The sequence below is a fragment of the Colletes gigas genome, unplaced genomic scaffold (assembly GCF_013123115.1).
Source record: "Colletes gigas isolate AHSC1104 unplaced genomic scaffold, ASM1312311v1 Colletes_gigas_Sc00004, whole genome shotgun sequence".
Taxonomy (NCBI): domain Eukaryota; kingdom Metazoa; phylum Arthropoda; class Insecta; order Hymenoptera; family Colletidae; genus Colletes; species Colletes gigas.
In genome coordinates, this window is record NW_025106633.1 from 518011 (window position 1) to 536256 (window position 18246).

At 40.3% G+C, this 18246-nt stretch overlaps 1 protein-coding gene across 2 annotated transcripts; it reads left to right on the forward strand.

Moving 5' to 3' along the window:
- The first annotated feature begins 2003 nt into the window (after positions 1-2003).
- On the forward strand, positions 2004-15777 carry LOC122405065 (sodium/potassium/calcium exchanger 4). Of its 2 annotated transcripts, none has more exons than XM_043409552.1 (8): positions 2004-2137; positions 7826-7999; positions 8218-8405; positions 8530-8773; positions 11414-11539; positions 12514-12729; positions 12807-12908; positions 14220-15777. In XM_043409552.1, exons 1-8 carry the CDS (start codon positions 2089-2091, stop codon positions 14561-14563), a joined length of 1443 nt encoding a protein of 480 aa, XP_043265487.1. In that variant the 5' UTR covers positions 2004-2088; the 3' UTR covers positions 14564-15777. The 2 variants fall into 2 exon arrangements, with proteins under 2 accessions (XP_043265487.1, XP_043265486.1); XM_043409551.1 differs by lacking the exon at positions 2004-2137 and adding an exon at positions 2614-2839.
- Positions 15778-18246: the final 2469 nt, after the last annotated feature.

Consider the following 18246-nt stretch of genomic DNA (forward strand, 5'->3'; position numbering starts at 1 on the left):
TATGAACTTTTGTTATCTCTCAAAGTCAATAGACTCTTCAAAATTGATTTTTCTCGTGATTGGATTCTCGTTAATTCCCCAAATTCAATCACAATCCACTCAATCATAATCTCGGTCATAATTCTCGAGCCTCGAGGCTTTAAAATAATTTCAAAGCGTAGAAAGGAATTTTGACTACCTCCCAAAGTTGATAAACTCCTCAGAACTGATTTTCTTTTCATTCTCTGATCTGACCTACTCAAATTTAATCACAACTCTTTCAGCCATAATATTTTCGAGCTTGGAAGTTTTGAAACAATCTAAAAGCAAAAAAATGAACTTTAGTTACCTGCTCAAAGTCAATAAACACCTCAGATTCTCGTTAAATTGTCAAATCAATTACAATCTTTCTTTATTTAAAAAATTCAAAAGCTCTAAAATCATCTAAAAGAATCAATATTGATTTTTGTCATTTTTTAGCGTTAATAAACATTTTCTAATTAATTTTCATCGTAGCTTGATTCACGTTCAAAACTAATACTTTAAAAAAGCATAAAAATTAATTTTTTTCATTTATCAGAGTCAATAGAGTCTGAATTCTCACAGAAATGTTAAATCAATTACAATCTTCCCAAGCATAATATATATTTAGGAAGCCAAGGCTCTAAAATAATCTAAAAGCATAAAAATTAATTTTGGTCATCCTTCAGAGCCAATAGACTCTTTCAAATTAATTTTCATCGTAGCTCGTAGTTCGAGTTTTACAATTTCCAAAATCCAAAGCACTACAATATTCTAAAAAGCATAAAAATGAACTTCAATTATCTTCTAGAGTCGATAATCTCTTCAAATTTGATTTTCATCACAAAACGTGGATGTTGGATTCTCGCAAAATTATTAAATCATTTACAATCTATCCAACCATAATATATTCTAAAAACTTGAGGCTCTAAAACAATCTGAAAGCATAAAAATTAATTTTCGTCATCTTTTGGAGTAAATAGACTGCCAAATTTGATTTTTATCACAAAATCTGGAGGGTGAATTTTCAGCTAAAATATATTTAAGAAACCCAAAGCTCTAAAATAATCTAAACGCATGAAAATTAATTTTCGTTAACTTTCAGAGCTAATAGACTCTTTCAAAATAATTTTCATCGTAATCATAACTTTTATCATTCGCGTTAACTTCCGAAATCGTTCCAATCCTGCAATTTTCAAAACCCCAATGCTCTAGAATAATCTAAAGGCATAAAAATTAATTTTCCTCATCTTTTGGAGCAAATAGACTGCCAAATTTGATTTTCATCATAAAACGTGGAGGGTGAATTCTCGCAAAATTGTCAAATCAATTGCAATCTTTTTTTATTTAAAAAACTTAACGCTCTAAAACCATCTAAAAGAATCAATATTAATTTTTGTCATTTTTTAGCGTTAATAAACATTTCCTAATTAATTTTCATCGTAGGTTGATTCGCGTTAATTTATATTTTAATATGCTATTTTCAAAACTAATACTTTAAAAAGCATAAAAATTAATTTTTGTCATTTATCAGAGTCAATAGAGTCTGAATTCTAACAGATATGTTAAATCAATTACAATCTTTTCAGCTAAAATATATTTAAGAGTCCCAAAGCTCTAAAATAATCCAAACGCATGAAAATTAATTTTCGTCATCCTTCAGAGCCAATAGACTATTTCAAATTAATTTTCATCGTAACTTCCGGAATTTTCGAAACCCGAATGCTCTAGAATAATGTAATGGAATAAAAATTCATTTTCGTGATCTTCCAAAGTCAATAAACTCTGTCGATTCTCTTCGGCGGCCGGTTCGTTCGACGTCGGATGCACCGAAATGCAGAAATAAATAGCGAAAAAAAATTCGACGCCTCCGGCTCGAGGAACGGTCGGAACGAAATGCACACACGCCGCCCGCGACGTTCAATTTTCGAGGAAGCCATAACGACGATTAGTGCAATGACGATTTCGCATTTTGACCGCGGCACGATTCAGCAGGCGCGATGCGCGAGAGATGAGACGAGAAGAGTCAGAGGGAGGGGCGATTCCAACAAACGCTGCCGGACTTCGGAGTAGTTGTTAATGTAGTATATGTGTGACAACGGGATTGACAACATGGATACGTCTGACTTAGGAGGAGGTTCGTTTGAATATATTTTCCGATATTATCGGAAACCAATGAGCTACGCGTCGCTAACCGTGATCAGTTTTGTTCGATCGTGACGATCGGTGAGGGGTGTGTTTCGATGAATCGTGACAGGTAGAACGGGATAATATTAAAAAAGTGGGAATTAAAGTATCGAACAACGAGGAGGTGGAGGAGGAGAAGGAGAAGGTGGCCGTAGGACGAGGAGGGGGCAGTGGAGGAGGAGAAGGAGGAGGTGGAGGAGATGGAAGAACGTGCAGGATGGCCAGCACTAGCATCAGCAGCAACAACAACAGAGGAAAGAGTAGAAGAAGATAGAACCTGGGGACAAACGTGGAGGAGGAGGAGGTGCAGGCGGAGGAGGTGGATGAGGAGAGAGGGAGAAGATGCCAAAGATCGTATGAGGTCTAGATAGAAATTGAAAAAGAGAAAAAACAGAATTAAAATTAAAAAAAGAGCGAAAGAAAGAATATAAAGAAAATGGTGCGTCCCGAATGGTTGGAGGATCAAGCAAACAGGTGTGTCGTGCGGCGTTGCCTATCGCGTAACAATACTTGTGATTCGGTAGCCGACGATCGAAAACACTCGGGAACGTGAACCGCCGAACGAGAAATAAATTTTTGTCCCCGATGCACGCAGACCCCGCTTACCGATCTCCGTGGTCGACGATGGAAGGATCCCCCTTACGAATCGAAGGTAGTTTCGTAGGTCCGAGTAGCTCGAACCTTCGGCGAATCGTACTCGTTTCGACTCTATGGCCCCATTTCGTTTCGATATGTTTCTTTCCGCGTCGTCCGCACGTGTGGCAAATTCTCGATCGATCAGAAAATCGATTTTATTGGCGACGATCGTTCCGGCTACGCGGAGCATCGAGTCGGTGAGTACACAACGTATTCGCGGGGATCGCGATTCGTGGGACTGTTTTTTAATATTGCAATTGCTGATAAATAAAGATAGAAGGATGTCTAAAAAAAACCAGTTTCTATTCGAGATTCTTGCAGAGAGAGAATTAAGAGGAACGAAGTTCCGCAAGTCGGTTGGTCGTCGAATTATAAAACTAAAAATAGAGAAAAGGGAGAAAAATGTACGTGGAATGGATTCGTATCGTAGAAATTGAATAAGACGACCCTTGCTCCAATAACCGCGCGAATCGTGAACCATAGAGCGTCATTAGCGGAAAAACGACGGGATGTCAATGATACGTAATAGTCGGTCGAGTGCATGACTCGAGGCTTAATAACCGACGTGATCGTTAATTGTCGCGAAACGGAAAGAAATTGTAAGGTCAGTTTCCTGCGTGCAGCAGATATTTATCGACGACGAAAATTCAAGCCGACCGACCAAACAGATGATCGAGGCCGTTGGTACGTCGCTGCGCGTGGGCGGTTCGATAGATTGCTAATTGGCTACCGACGTTTAATGATCGACAACCGAGCCGATGACTGTCGTTTGTTTCCAACGAGACGAAACCGTTCGACACCGAGTGGCCAAGCCACGTTACATCTAGTTTATACGACGTACATTAGACATGAATGGCATCTCCTCTGCCAACTTGAATGAGAGCAATTTAACTTCTTTAGGTTGCTTAATCGGTAGGAAGTCACATCAGCTATACAGCTGTATAACCTGTACAAGACACCAATACGTGCATCGTTTGCTTCGTTACGTCGCCAGTGAGGAATCATAGGAGAAAAATCACCGAGAACAACGAACGAAAACAATGCACAGAACCAACCAGAGACCCTAGGAACCAGTGAATTACTTTCCCAGACGAGCGACGATAGATCATAGTCGAAACGGATCTGGATTTTCGATCATTGTCGCCGGGACACGCGTACAGGTTCGCGAGTAAAAATTCTTATGCAAGGATCACTATTCGTTTGTTTTCGAATTGCTGCTTTCGGCTCATCCGCCATTGTGATCCCAAATTTTAGATTCGCGGACTATAGAGAACTTATGGAACAATCTCATTTTATTATCGTAGTTCGATCGAATTGTCTTAATTTATTTTTACTTTTGGGGGTTTTATCATTTTTAGATTTTATCTCGAGTTTCCGTTCGACGCCATCTTCAGACTCGAGAAGGATCCATTTTTGTAATTTTTCTTTCTTTTCTTTATCGGTGACACGAATTAATCGTCCCTTCTATTTTCTGAATTTATTTTCTCCAAATACATTCTGATCGTATAATTTACTTACTAAATTTGAAATAATTCTTCTTGAATATCGAAGTGAACCAAAATGGCGGCTAGTAAAGTTTACTGAATTTATTTTCTCCAAATACATTCTGATCGTATAATTTATTTACTAAATTCGAAATAATTCCTCTTGAATATCAAAGTGGACCAAAATGGCGGCTAGTAAAGTTTACTGAATTTATTTTTTCCAAATAAATTCTGATCGTATAATTTACTTACTAAAGAAATAATTCTTCTTGAATATCGAAGTGGACCAAAATGGCGGCTAGTAAAGTTTACTGAATTAATTATAATTTCTTTACTAAATTCGAAATAATTTTTCTTGTACGTCGAAGTAGACCAAAATGGCGGCTCGTAGAGTTTGCGTTAAACGAACTATGTTTGTCCATAGTGTATGCTGTTGCATTATGAAAACGTTGCGCGTTTTGCACTATAATGGAAGCATTGATAACGTCGTGAAGAAGGTTCGTGCGAAAACTGGTATCATTCGAGACGAGATCTTTTCTCGCTCACGTAACGCGGACCTAACGCTAATGAGCAATGATCGACGACGGTAATACTTCGCGAAGAAATTCGATGAAAGCTCGGTGTATCGTAACAAGTTCCTTAAAGTTGATGTAATGGGCTACCTTAACGAGGCGTTTCCTACTTAGCCTTATGTATAATATTTCATCGTTACCACTACGCAACGCAGTTTGGGCGCTGCTTTTCACTGACGGTCGAAAGACACGCGAAAACGCAACGTTAATTATCGATTCTTTTGCAGTAGTTTTCGAACAATCTTCCCCACGAAAACTACTAAAGGTCAATTTATTTCAGAAAAATGGCAAAGTTGTTAAACATATTTCTTTTGAAACGATACGTAAAATTTTAAGATCCAAGAATCCAATAGTATCGATTTAATAATATTAGCATTTTATAACATTTTACAAAATTACCAACGTCTTAACGTTTGAAACCTATTTGCTCCGAAATTTTCTTTTTTATCGAAAAGATTGGAAACCATTCGATTATATAAAAAATAAATTATTCGAGCGTATAGTAAACTATGTTTTATCGTGCTATGCTTGTTTGTATCGTTTGTTTAAAATGCAATTCGATGTCGAAAGTAGATCGTCGCGGAAGAACGATCGCAACGACCGCTCTCGAGAGCGATTTGTCTTTGAGTACGCGTGGGAATGATTTCCACTGAACAGCTTCGTAGAAATGAGAAACAAGCTCGTGGATTTCGAGCCCGTCGTTAATTTTTCCCGTCCCTCGAAGCTTTTTATCCGCTTGGCTATTTATCACCGCGACTTGGGCTACGTTCGTTAACCGAAACCGCGTTTTTCCTCGTGAACATCAACGACGGGTCGCGAATGGAAATTAACCATACAGCAAAGGTGGCATTTTTCATTTTTTAGTAACGGTAGTTCAATTATAGAAAATGGAAAGCAACTTTTACATTAAATATACTTTTTTCCCCTGCAATCAGAGATTGAACGATAATTAATTATTATCGAGACAATTGTTTTGGAGCTCTACTACTTTTATCTTAGTGTTTCGTTTCATATCTACGAAAATATACATATATTTGTTTTTGAAATAATGGCACCTCTGACGTATATGAATCTGTCAAAGAAATTTATATTTCGTCCAACGACGATTAAAAAAATAAAAATTGGTTTGTAATAGTATCGATTGCGATCTTTTAAGCTCATATATCAGAGTTAGGCAAAATTCTAATCTAGATAAAAATCCCGTACAATGAGGAAAAGATAAACAATATATTTCTTGGTCATTTAATAAAAATTGGTATTTAAAATACGACGATATAGTTTACGAATACCAAAGAGTTCGAAGAGTACTGAATAAACGGTGCAAATAAATCGCTGTGGATCAATTTTATTCGTCATCTATTCTTCGAATAAAATTAAATATAGGCAAAAATAGCCTCTATTACGCATATCTAAAACTACACGAACAAATCTGTATAAATTACACCGAAATTATGTTACAAGAGACGCGGTCAAAATGCAGTTATCGATACCTAATGAAGGAACCGACTTTTGTTTCGCCACTCGTTGATTGAAATTAGAATTGGGGGGAGTGTCTTCTAAAAGATACGTTTATATTCTCTCAAAAAAGTTTACCAATTGTTTCAACGACTGGTTTTATCTATTATTCGAGCAAAACGTCGCCCGTCTCTGTCGTACATTTTAAAGAGACCGACTATCAACGAGCCACGCAGAGAACAATGTTGACGATCATGGCGATCGTTTATCTTTCGATGTAATTGTTGACGATTGCAGTTCACGATAATCATCATAGTCATCACCGTTGCGATTATAACAACGTTACTATCGGCTCTACGAACGAGAAACTTTACGGAGAAACGTATCCGCTGGATGAACGGCGAAGGTCAGTGAACTGATTATGTTTGTACTCACCGTTGGCTACCCGAGCGAATGCGACCAACTATCATGATTCGTAATCACCGAGTGAAGTGTGTGTCCGACATTTGTGTTCAAGTGCGCTGTACCAGCTACGCAAGGTCGTCGAAACTTACGTAACGGATTTGTCCAAAATCGTGCAACGATACGACGCAAACCGGAGAACGCGATCGATAGATCGGCCGGAATCGTTCGCGAGCCCTCCGACAACGAATTCGAATCATCGACGATCACGAGGGTGGAACGGAAACCGAAACCAAACAGTGGATTCTCCCTTCTGCCGCCATTTCCTCGTTCGATACGCCCACGAATATCGAGACAATTTCGGAATGTTCGTTCGAAAGGGGTAAACGCAGTGGTGGATCTAGACTTATCAGTACTTTGAGCTACAGTCAATTTTATTCGCGAACGACGATAAAATTTTTCGTTAGCCACGAATGAAATCTTCCTTTTCTGAAATATTTATTCATACCTCCTATTATTCTCCTATTAGCACTGACTATCCCTCAGACGAAGACGTACATATTTTTTAATAAATTTTGTCGTTTAGAGAAATTAACAACAAAAAGGAAATGCCAACGTGTGATTAGCCACTAATGACCATTTTACTAAGACGCTAAGTTTGTTCTCAAATTATTGGCAATTGAAGAACTTGCAGCAAGAGGGACGAAACTCCATGTTTACCAATTTCAAGTAAACTAGAGAAAACTATTTGCAAAAGTTATCAAATCGACAAGTTTTTATTTGTATTATGCTAAACTACGTGCAGTAAAAATCAGAATTTATCAATTTATTGTTTTCCAAATAAAATATGGAGAGAAATAGGAGGTTACGTGCACGATCAACGGGGAAATAAGAAAGAAAAAACAGTGCATTTATGTAGTTCTCGAGGAGCACCGCGTTAGATCCGCCCCTGGTTGCCTTCTTCCTGTGTCGGTCCAGCACCGCCACCGACCGCCATCTTTGTTTCTCCCTGCTCAATTATCCCGCCTTCGAGGTCGGTCTGCTCGGCAAGGCGGGCGCAACGTTTGTTAAAACTGGTTCACGTTCCAGGTATAAATTGTACACCCCCGGCGATAGAAGATTTCCCACACGATCTTTTCGACGAGAAGCAAAGGCAAGGCGGGGCTGTCGTTGTACACGTGATCGTTTCGCTTTATCTATTTATCGCGTTAGCAGTAGTATGCGACAAGTTCTTTGTACCCGCGGTGGAAAAAATTTGTCACGGTAAGGAAAACTCCATGCATCTGTTCTCTACTACGTTTTTGTCACGAGGCGGCCAACGACGCGCTCGATAGCCCTCTGGCGTCCGGGGGTTTCCCGTCCACACGGGACCATCCTCACGGACCAGCTTCTCCTCTACGGGGAGAATAGGGAAAAGAAACGATCGTCCGTATCGTGGTAACGGCTGCCAATAATCGCCCGTTGAATTCTTTCAATTTCAGCGCTCTCGATGTCCAAGGACGTGGCGGGCGCTACATTCATGGCTGCGGCAACGTCCGCACCGGAACTGTTCGTGAACGCGATCGGCACGTTCATCACCGAAGGTGACATCGGCGTCGGGACAATAGTAGGCTCGGCTGTATTCAATATCCTCGCTGTGCCGGCTTGTTGCGGCATCGGCGCCGGAATGGTAAGTTTTCCGACTCGAAAACGCGCGTCGATACATCGACGATATCGATAACCCGCGGCCCGCTTATCGCCTCCCCGAGTTATCAATTCACGAGCAACGTACGTACGTCGATCGGTGTGCACAGGTAGTTCCTCTGGACTGGTGGCCGGTCAGCAGAGACTGTCTCGCCTACGGCGTCACGGTCGCCATTCTGATATGCATCATACACGACGAGCGAGTAGAATGGTACGAGGCGTTGGCCCTGGTCTTACTCTACATTGTCTACATCGCCGTCATGTACTGGGACAAGTCGTTTCAACGATGCACGCGTTTCCGTACCCACAACGTCGACCAACCGTCCTCGCCCGACGACCATCGACTCGCTGCAGGTGAGCATTATGGACGCTCCTGGCTCGCCTCCATTTGCAAAATTAAGTGGACAGGCGGGGAAAATAGGTATGAATCACATTTAATCAAAGCACTATAATTATTATGCACTTAAGTTTTATACATTACATAACTTTATGATACGTAGATTGTTCAATGTATAATTGAAATTAATGTTTACATTTGTTTTAACGAAAACGTTGATTGATTGTCGAGGAACAAAAATAAGTGGACATTCGATCGTTGAAATATCCTTTCCACTCTTATACAGTGGTCTCCAATTAACTATTTAACCAAATAGTCGATGTGCAAGCTTTGCATTAAACAGATCACTTGTAAGGAAACAGCAGAATGTCGGTAAGAAGAAAATTTTCAAATCAAATTCGTAATTTAAACTGTAGCAATTAAAAAAGAAGCACCGTGTATGGAGAAAAATAGCTGTTTTGTATTGTTACGTCGACTGTTAAATTTAGCGAAGGGTCATTAATTTTGTGGGGGTGTTTTTCGTGGAATGGAGTTGGCAATTTGGTACAGATTGACGGAATAATGAATGCAAACAAGTGTATTGAAATAATAAACGAAAATTTAGAAGATGCAGTAGCGAAAATGGGACTCGAAGAAGAATTTATTTTGCAATAGAACAACGAGACACACTGCTAAAAGAAAAACAAACAAATTTTGGAGTATTCCAATATTAAATTATTAGAATGGCGGACACAAAGTCTGGATTTGAATCTAATTTAAAATCTGATAAAATTGCACGATGTCTAAAAGCAATTATTGCAGCAAAATGATTGATTTTATTACCTGTCCACTTATTTTTGTTCCTCGGCAATTAACCAACATTTTCGTTAAACATACCTCATTTTAACACAAATGTAAATATTGATTTCAATTATATGTTAAATAATCTATGTACCATACAGATATATAATACACAAAACTTAAGTGCATAATAGTTATACTACTTTGATTAAATTTAATTTATACTTATTTCCTTTACCTGTCCACTTAATTCAGTTTCGAAAAGAAAAAACACATATTTTATTTTAGGTTGTCCAATAAGGGACTCAGAAAATTCAACAAAATTTGAAATTATGCAAAAATGTAGTTTACGTGATCATATATTAGCGAAACGATTTTTTTCCTGACGATAAAACGATTTTGATGGCGAAAACTAGAACTATCGAACCGGTCAAAACGATCTATTCATGATTTGTAATAATTTTCTATAAGAGAATGAATTAAATTCCATAATGGATTTGTTTCCATTGCATTATATGTTTCTTCAAGTATCTATCGTTTTAATATCTTTTAGCTTTAGCGTTAAAGAAATAACGAAAAAGTTAAATTAAAATCTTTATGATTTTTATACCGAACAATGTGGCGGGAAAGAATGTGAAAAAAGGGTTATTTTACTATAAGAATGCATTTTTAATCAATGTAACAAATTGGTATTAACCTTATTTTTAATACTTCTATAAAAAAGATTGACGAGAATATCCCGTAAATTGATAAAAATTAGCGACATGACGTGACTTTAAAGTAGCATAAAAGGAGGGTCAGGCGTAGGTAGAACACGTGCCAAAGGGTTTTCAGCAACATGACGGTTCAACAAATTCCTTCGACGTGCAACAATTCTATTCTCGATGAACAACACCGGCTTTTTATCGGGGCGATTAGCTACGAGTAACCTGTTATTATTTCACTATTATGTACCTAACACGCTCGACAAAGCGGAAAGCCTTTGACTCTACAGGCTACTTCATCCTAATACAAAAGTTGAAGGCCATAGAAATTGAAGGTAACTTACTGTCATGGGCTTCTAGTTCCGTTATAAATAGGACAATTAGTTAAGCTACAGAACTCTTTCACTATGGTTATCGATGTTTCATCTTAAAGCTCTCCCTTTCTGTTCAATATTTCCATCAATTTGTGAAACTTTCTTTTCACCGTACATTCTAAATGCACGACCTCAAACATATTTCTTGCAATTAGAATATTATGAAATCGTAACGCAAGATAAGTGAACTCTTTATAACCCAGTTCTGAAGTTACATCTTATTCGAGTCTGATTTAATCCTATTCTCAATACATACAGAATTGTTTTGTTAAAGCGATAGTATGGCTTGCAAACAATCCGTGCACAATTATTTTACAACGTCTCGCGGCAGAGCACACTGGAAAATGTGTCTTCAAATTTACCTTTCAATTTATATCTCATTATCAGTGTTTGTCAATGGTCGTATCGTATAATTTGTTTCAGACACAAAGTGAAATACCGTTTACAGTTTAACATTACCAAACGGCGCGCTGCATTCAGCCGCATGAGAAACGTACTGCACAGTCATTATGTTCTTAACTCTTAGACGACCACGGGTCCGCCAGGGACTCCAGCCTCATTATTTAATTAATAACTCGTTGACTTAATTGAATTACAATTAGTATATGGTAAGTGTCTGCTGTATAAAAAGCGAGCCAATGGGTAATGCGTGGCGGTGGCAATAAGTACAACATGGGCGTCGAGCGATCTTGACTCGCGACATTTGACTATAACGTCTTGTTGGGAAACTGAAGGGAAAATTTTTCGTTCTTCGCGTTTATAAACAATTGAATAATTAAATTACTGATCTTCGTTACAGAGGGAAGTACGGAAATTCGGCTGGCGAGGTCCGACAAAGTGCAACCTGCCGCTGATCAGGCCGAGCACACGGACGTACCGTTGCAAAATGGCGGAACGAAGACTCAAGAAGAGAATCCCGATCCCAGTAAGTCAAGAAGTTCGCCCGTTAAGACCGCCGTGTGCTCGTTTCGGAGCTTTGCATATTTTATTGGCTTTCACGGAATTACCCGTTCTTAGGTTTCGTGACAAACTTTCACGCGAACAAAGCAACCGACGATTGAATCGATTCCTTTTTCCGACTCGATGCTTGTCGCGAATCGCGATAGAACGTTTCCTCCGGCCCCTCTAATCCACGTTGTATACTTGGCTATTTAATTTTTCAAACCAACAATCGTCAAGCTTCGTCGATACGTATTCTCTACACTGTGAAACCTTAAGAAAATATTTGAAAAATGTTCCAATTTAAAAGAAGATTAGAAATAAAATTTGTATGGATTTCTTTTTTAAATTGTTATTAATTTCGATTTAATAATAAAACTTCGTCGATACATATTCTCTATACTGTGAAACCTTAAGAAAATATTTGAAAAATGTTCCAATTTAAAGGAAGGTTAAGAGTAAAATTTTATATGAATTTCTTTTTTAAAGTATTATTAATTTGGAACAATAATTTAAAACTTCATCGATACGTATTCTCTACACTGTGAAACCTTAAGAAAATATTTGAAAAATGCTCTAATTTAAAAGAAGGTTAAGAGTAAAATTTTGTATGAATTTCTTTTTTAAAGTATTATTAATTTGGAACAATAATTTAAAACTTCATCGATACGTATTCTCTATACTGTGAAACCTTAAGAAAATATTTGAAAAATGCTCTAATTTAAAAGAAGGTTAAGAGTAAAATTTTGTATGAATTTCTTTTTTAAATTATTATTAATTTGGATTTAACTTCCCATGGGGATGTAAGATGTGTTTAAATTGCAGAAAATTATTTTTTTTAAAGAATATTTGATAAAGACGAATGCCCAGTGCAAGGTAGTGATCTCCCAAATCGGTTGGCATCGCGTTAAAGACAAAATGGAGATGACGGTGAAAGTTAAGCGTTTTTGATTTCCACAGATTACGAGTACGAGTTGTTGGTGTGGCCATCGCGGGCCGGATGGATAAGAAAAACGGCCTGGATCATGACATGGCCGATTCACCTCATATTCATGTGCACGATACCCGACTGCGAGAAGCCACGATTCAAGAATTGGTTCCCAGTTACGTTCCTCATGTGCATCATCTGGATCGGATCGTTGAGCTACGTCGTCGCGTGGATGATCACTATAATCGGTAACGGATGGACCAGCTTGCGAAAGTGGTAAATTCTGTTTCGCGTGGAAAATCAACGACTGTTTTCTCTTTTACAGGGGATACTTTGAAGATACCGGACTCCGTGATGGGTATCACTTTCCTTGCAGCCGGTACCAGCGTTCCGGAAGCCGTGTCGAGCGTTATTGTGGCGAAGCAAGGTAAAACAACACGTGTATAGCTCGACAATCTAGAAAAGAGCCTTGGAGCCTTAAGGGTGAAAACCACTGTGCAATTTTTAAGAATTTTTTGGGGGCAACTTTAAAACTTTTTCTAAGAAATATTTAATCTTTTCGAAAGTACATTTCTCGAACTACTGCTTGTAAAAATTTCGTACAAAAATATTAACTATTATAGACATAATAGAAACCAGAGTGAGAAGATTCCAAAAATTTGTTGGGTCGTGTAATTTTTCACTGCAAATTCTAAAACAAGAAATCATGCAATTTTCTTAAAGTATAAGACAGTAGCTTCAATTGAGCTTAGGGATTTATAGAACTAGTAATTTATTATGAAATTTTGAAACTTTGAAGAAAAGATCTCAAAAACTATTTTAGAGGGTTGTTCTCAACCCCTCAAACATTAAAAATTTTCAATTCGTCACAGTGATTTCCTCCCTTAAAGTGCCGGTCACCAGTGACCACCATGGCACCCAACGTGTTATAGAGTTGGACTCGTATACGCTGAAAAATGTTTCCACAAATCGCAAGGATATTTCTCAAGCTGACGATCTATGCGCATATAGTTGAGATAATATTTCTTTCCGAGAATTTTGGCTGGAAAACACTTTCTCTCAAGATGGTCCTTTGTTAGCTTATGCTAGCTTTGGTGCTCCTCTGTGACAAAGACGAATGCGTTTGGGGCCAATAAAAGCGCATTCCAACTTTTCTCGGCGTTTCTACTGCCAATGATTTATCTGCATTGGCAATCGCTGATACCTTTTTGCTTTCTCGATAGATTGGCTGTCTGGCTGCGGCCATTTCTCATCTATTCGGAAGCCATTTCTGTTCTTTTTTAACATTTAAAATAACATTGCGGTTCCCTTAACACGTTCACTGTCACGATAGTCGCATAAACTTTCCTTTTAAATAATTCCAGCAATACAGGTTTTGCACTTAAAGATTTTCTAGAAATTTCTTTTTACAAGTCATTGCAAGTTATTGTTTTTAAATAAAAATTGTATTGCATCTGTGTGATGATAAACAAAAAATAACAGTGTAGGTATCGATGCTAGGTGCGAATAAAATCTACATTGGTTCTCTTTAAAACTTGGTTTGATTTGAAAAAAATAATTAGGAATGCAAAACCCTGTACGAGAAACTCTGTGCATTTGTTTTTCAAACTAGAATCTGAACATACAATCGAGTAGACGGAAAGCAGTCGTGGCAGTGAACGCGTTAATCGCGATGGCGCGACAATGTCCGTGACAAGAGCCACGCTAAAAACTTTCGATCGGTCTGTTTCATATCCAGGACACGGCTCGATGGGGATCAGCAATTCGATAGGATCGAACACCTTCGACATATTGTTGTGCCTGGGTCTGCCTTGGCTGATCAAATCGTCGTTCTCGCCCACGCAACCTGGAAAGCATTACATCAGTATAAACTCCGGCGGTCTCGAGTACAGCGCCATATCGTTGTTGTCCACGTTGATGCTACTTTATATTGCTTTTGCCTCGAATAAGTTTCAGCTCGATAGAAAAGTAGGCCGTGCCTGTTTATGTATGTATGCCGTGTTCCTTATATTAGCCTCGTTGATAGAGCTCAATGTATTCTTCAGGGTGAATTTGCCCACGTGCCAGAGGACGGTCAAGTGATACGGGATCGAAAGTAGAAACGCTTAACGATATTCGATACGGTTTTAGTTGATCGTCGTACGTTCCGTAGAACTTGCGAGCAACACCGTGGACCGAAGAATACTGTTTTATATTACGCGAAAACTACTTCTTCTTTCTTCCGTCTCGCCTCTGCGAGACACTATCCAACCCCGAGGCTCCCATTATGTCATGCCATCTTTTACTTCGCAAAACCGGGCCGTGTACGGTCGATAAAATATCTTTTATCCGTCTCAACAACAGCTTTGTCCCCTATTCTTTTTCATTCTTCCTATACACGACTGTTTCTCTCTGTACTTCTTTCTCTCTCTACCTCCATTCTTCCTTGATCGCGATCGAACCGCTAACTCCCCCGCCCCGCTCCTCCCGTTCGTAACATTTTCCCCTTTTGAATACTTTTCTTTCGCCTTATCGTCTCGCTATTGCTCTTACCGTGAACAGCGAATAATCTCTAAGGATCCGTGAAACATTGAATAATAAAAATACCGCAAACGCGGTGATTACATCCTCTGGTAGTAATAAGTAGAGACAGAACTTCGCAAGAACTCGCCGCCATTTTTACCCGCGCGCGCGCGCGTACGCATTTCGACGGTCAAGATGCGCTTGTATAAAAAGAGGGACCGGTCAATCACGTGAAATTCATTCGAGAGCAACATAGAAAATGCCGAATCGAACGCGAACGAAACAAAAAAGGGAAAAAAAAAATAAATAAAAGAATCGCGTAAGATCGTACCATAGCGTAGACAAGACTGCCGACGAAACGTATCGCCAGCCAGAGATGGGCAAAAATTTCTTGTCCCGATAGAAAAAATGGAATCGCTTTTACCGACCGAAACAGTGTTCTCCAAAATGGACGGGGACGCGAAAAATTTCTAACGACTTAAACGTTTCTTTCTTTCTTTTTTTGTTTACTTTTAAATTTCAAAAGTTTTGAGAACCTACCGGGCCCCCCCCCGAAAAATCAGCCGATCCGAACAGAATCGTGGCGAAATTTTGCCCGCCTCCGTCGCCGACGCGGGGACACGCATCGACACGTAAGCAAGTTACGATCGAGCAGAGTTCCGATAATCGGTTATCGTTGCGGAAGAATAACGATGGTCCGCTATCGGAACGCGACTAATTACGATACATCTCACGAAAAAAGAAAGAAAAAAGGAAAAAAAAAAAAAAATATATATCGCGACGCATTCGTTCGATACCGGAACCAGATTTACGTGTACTGATGACTCGCCGCAGGGTGTATATTTAGGTAATCTACGAACTTAACGAGTTTAATAAAGTACTGTAATAAGTTATTAAAAAGAAGTTTATCGATCCTCTCGCGGGTACACCGTCGGGAACATCGCGGCCACGGATGATTCGTCGACGGGAAGAGGAACGTCAGCGACGGGATAATCGGAAAAGTTGCGGACGGTTTCGACGTGTTCGCGCGCGTTGGCAATCGTAATCAATGTTTTCGAGACCTTTGGCACGATTTCAACGGAGTGTCTGCTCGTACCCAAGAAGGGAACACGACCGCCACGCGTCGCAGACTCGTTTCAGCGAGGAGCAGACTCACGTCGTGGACGCGTTCGCTGATTTTTGGCAGGTAGGTAAGACCGAATCGTCCATTTTCGTCGCGTTCTACGTTCATCGCGAGTGCCCCCCTCTTGGATCCGCCGCCGTCTCGATTCCGTGCGTCGATCGTGCGTTAGGGATACATGCAAACGGGCGCGCGCCAGCCACCCGAAAACCGTCCACGGTCGCTTTTTACTCGTCTCTGCTACATGTTCCCCGCGTTTCAACGATTGTCCCTTTTCGAAATTATTTTCCTTCTAAAAACGTGGGATGCAACGTTGCAATTAAGCAGAAATTGTCACCTAGAAACGGATCCAATGAATAGAACTGATTCTTGAATGGGCCTCTCTTGGGATCCGCTACCGTCTCGCTTCGTGCGTTAGAGATACTTGCAAATGCGCGCCAGCCATCATTCACGGTTCACGGTCGACGATTATACCCTTTCGTATCGGGTACTGAATTAAAGTTATCCCCTTGCCATGCAATGACGAGTCTGACATGTCACAAGTTCTGGATGTCAAGTTTCAATAATTATGAGGCTACTCACTCGTCATCAAGCTTTATAAATCAAAATCAACACATTTTTACATTGAGAAGGTAGTCGTAAAACAAATCTATTCTTTTTCGTAACCATTCTTTATACGACCTAAACCGAATTAGATATTATACGTTTGAATAATTATTTGGAATTAAATCGTACGTCAAGGGGTTGAACAATTATTTTTCTTCTAGAAACGTGGGATGCAACGTTGCAATTAACCAGAAATTACTATTTAGAAACAAAGAGAAACGTGCACCCCCTGGGATCCGCTACCGCCTAGCTTCGTGCGTTAGGGATACTTGCAAATGCGTTCACGTTCGATTCCCTCCTTTCGAATTACTGAATTAAACTTAAGCAATTAATTTCCATTTAGAAACGTCGGATGCAACGTTGTGATTACCCAGAAATTGTTACCTATTAAAAATCTAATAAAGAGGACTGATTCTTGAACTGATTCTTGGGTCAGGCGGAGGAAGGTGGCTCTCTACACGACGTCCCGAGACAGATAGTCGTTTGCATAAAGAGAGGCGGCACCGAGACATTCTGTTGGGAGACTCGTGCATTGGGTTAGGGGTATTCGAGGCAGACGATACTGTGACGTATCGGGGATGTGACAGAGGGTGAAGCGCGATAAGAAGGGTTGGCGGATCGGAGCTGGGTCGGGGTGGCAGTAGGTCGAGCGCGTACTAGGTCGGTAGGTCGAACAACGTGGGCGGTCATAAACGGTTCAGGAAGGGGTCAGTTGCACGTCACCACGCCGGATCCGCAATGCGGCGTTGTCGCGCGGAGACTGTTGCCGATTGCGTTTTTCGATCGCCCCCCGTTATCGTCGCGGTCCCGGTTCCCACGGCCGCGTGGCGCACGGGGACGTTTTTTAGCGCGCTCGTACGCGCTGGTGCGTCCCCCGTGAAATAACGCCCGACGAACCGCTCGTTTCACGCACGGACACGGTGGCCTGGTTCGCTCGACGGCCGCGAGGCACGCCGAATCGATCGTGAATCCGGCTCCGTTCCGCTCCCGCGAAATGAAACTTTAACGTTGTTGGTACGACGCCGCCCGCCGCGAACGGGAAACCCGGAATGGAGGATGAACAGCGGTACAGCGTTCTGAATACGCGCGGAGAACAGACAGAGGCGAGAGGGTGGGTCGAGACTGTCGCGAGAAGATTTCAATGGCTGTGTTATGGGGACGGAAGATCCGCACTGGGAGCTTTTGTATACATTGTACGTCGATGGATGAGCGTTAAAGGGGATGAAGCTGATCAATGGGGGAATTATTTTCGCTCGTTTTAGTTACGCGTCGACGATGGATGGACTGATACGGGGTCAGGGATGTTAGATTTAGATTTCAATGACTGCGAACGGTGGGAAGCTCGAGTATATTATTTGGAGGTGGATGTATATTTTCGAATAGAACGAAATCAATGTGTAGGAGAAATTCCTTTCGTTCGTTTGGCACATGCATGGATACGCGGATAAACCGAAACGGAAGGGGTCAGGGCTGTTCCGCTCGGATTTCAATGAAAGTGTTGTGGGATGGAAGATCAATATTAGCTGCGGATGGCTAT

What these genes read in the sequence shown, in the direction of transcription:
- LOC122405065 (XM_043409551.1), top strand. Translation starts at nt 2,773, where the DNA reads ATGCACGCAGACCCCGCTTACCGATCTCCGTGGTCGACGATGGAAGGA. An exon ending in GGTGGAAAAAATTTGTCACG is followed by an intron (nt 8,000 to 8,217) that starts GTAAGGAAAACT and finishes TTTCAATTTCAG; the next exon opens with CGCTCTCGATGTCCAAGGAC. An exon ending in CGACCATCGACTCGCTGCAG is followed by an intron (nt 8,774 to 11,413) that starts GTGAGCATTATG and finishes TCTTCGTTACAG; the next exon opens with AGGGAAGTACGGAAATTCGG.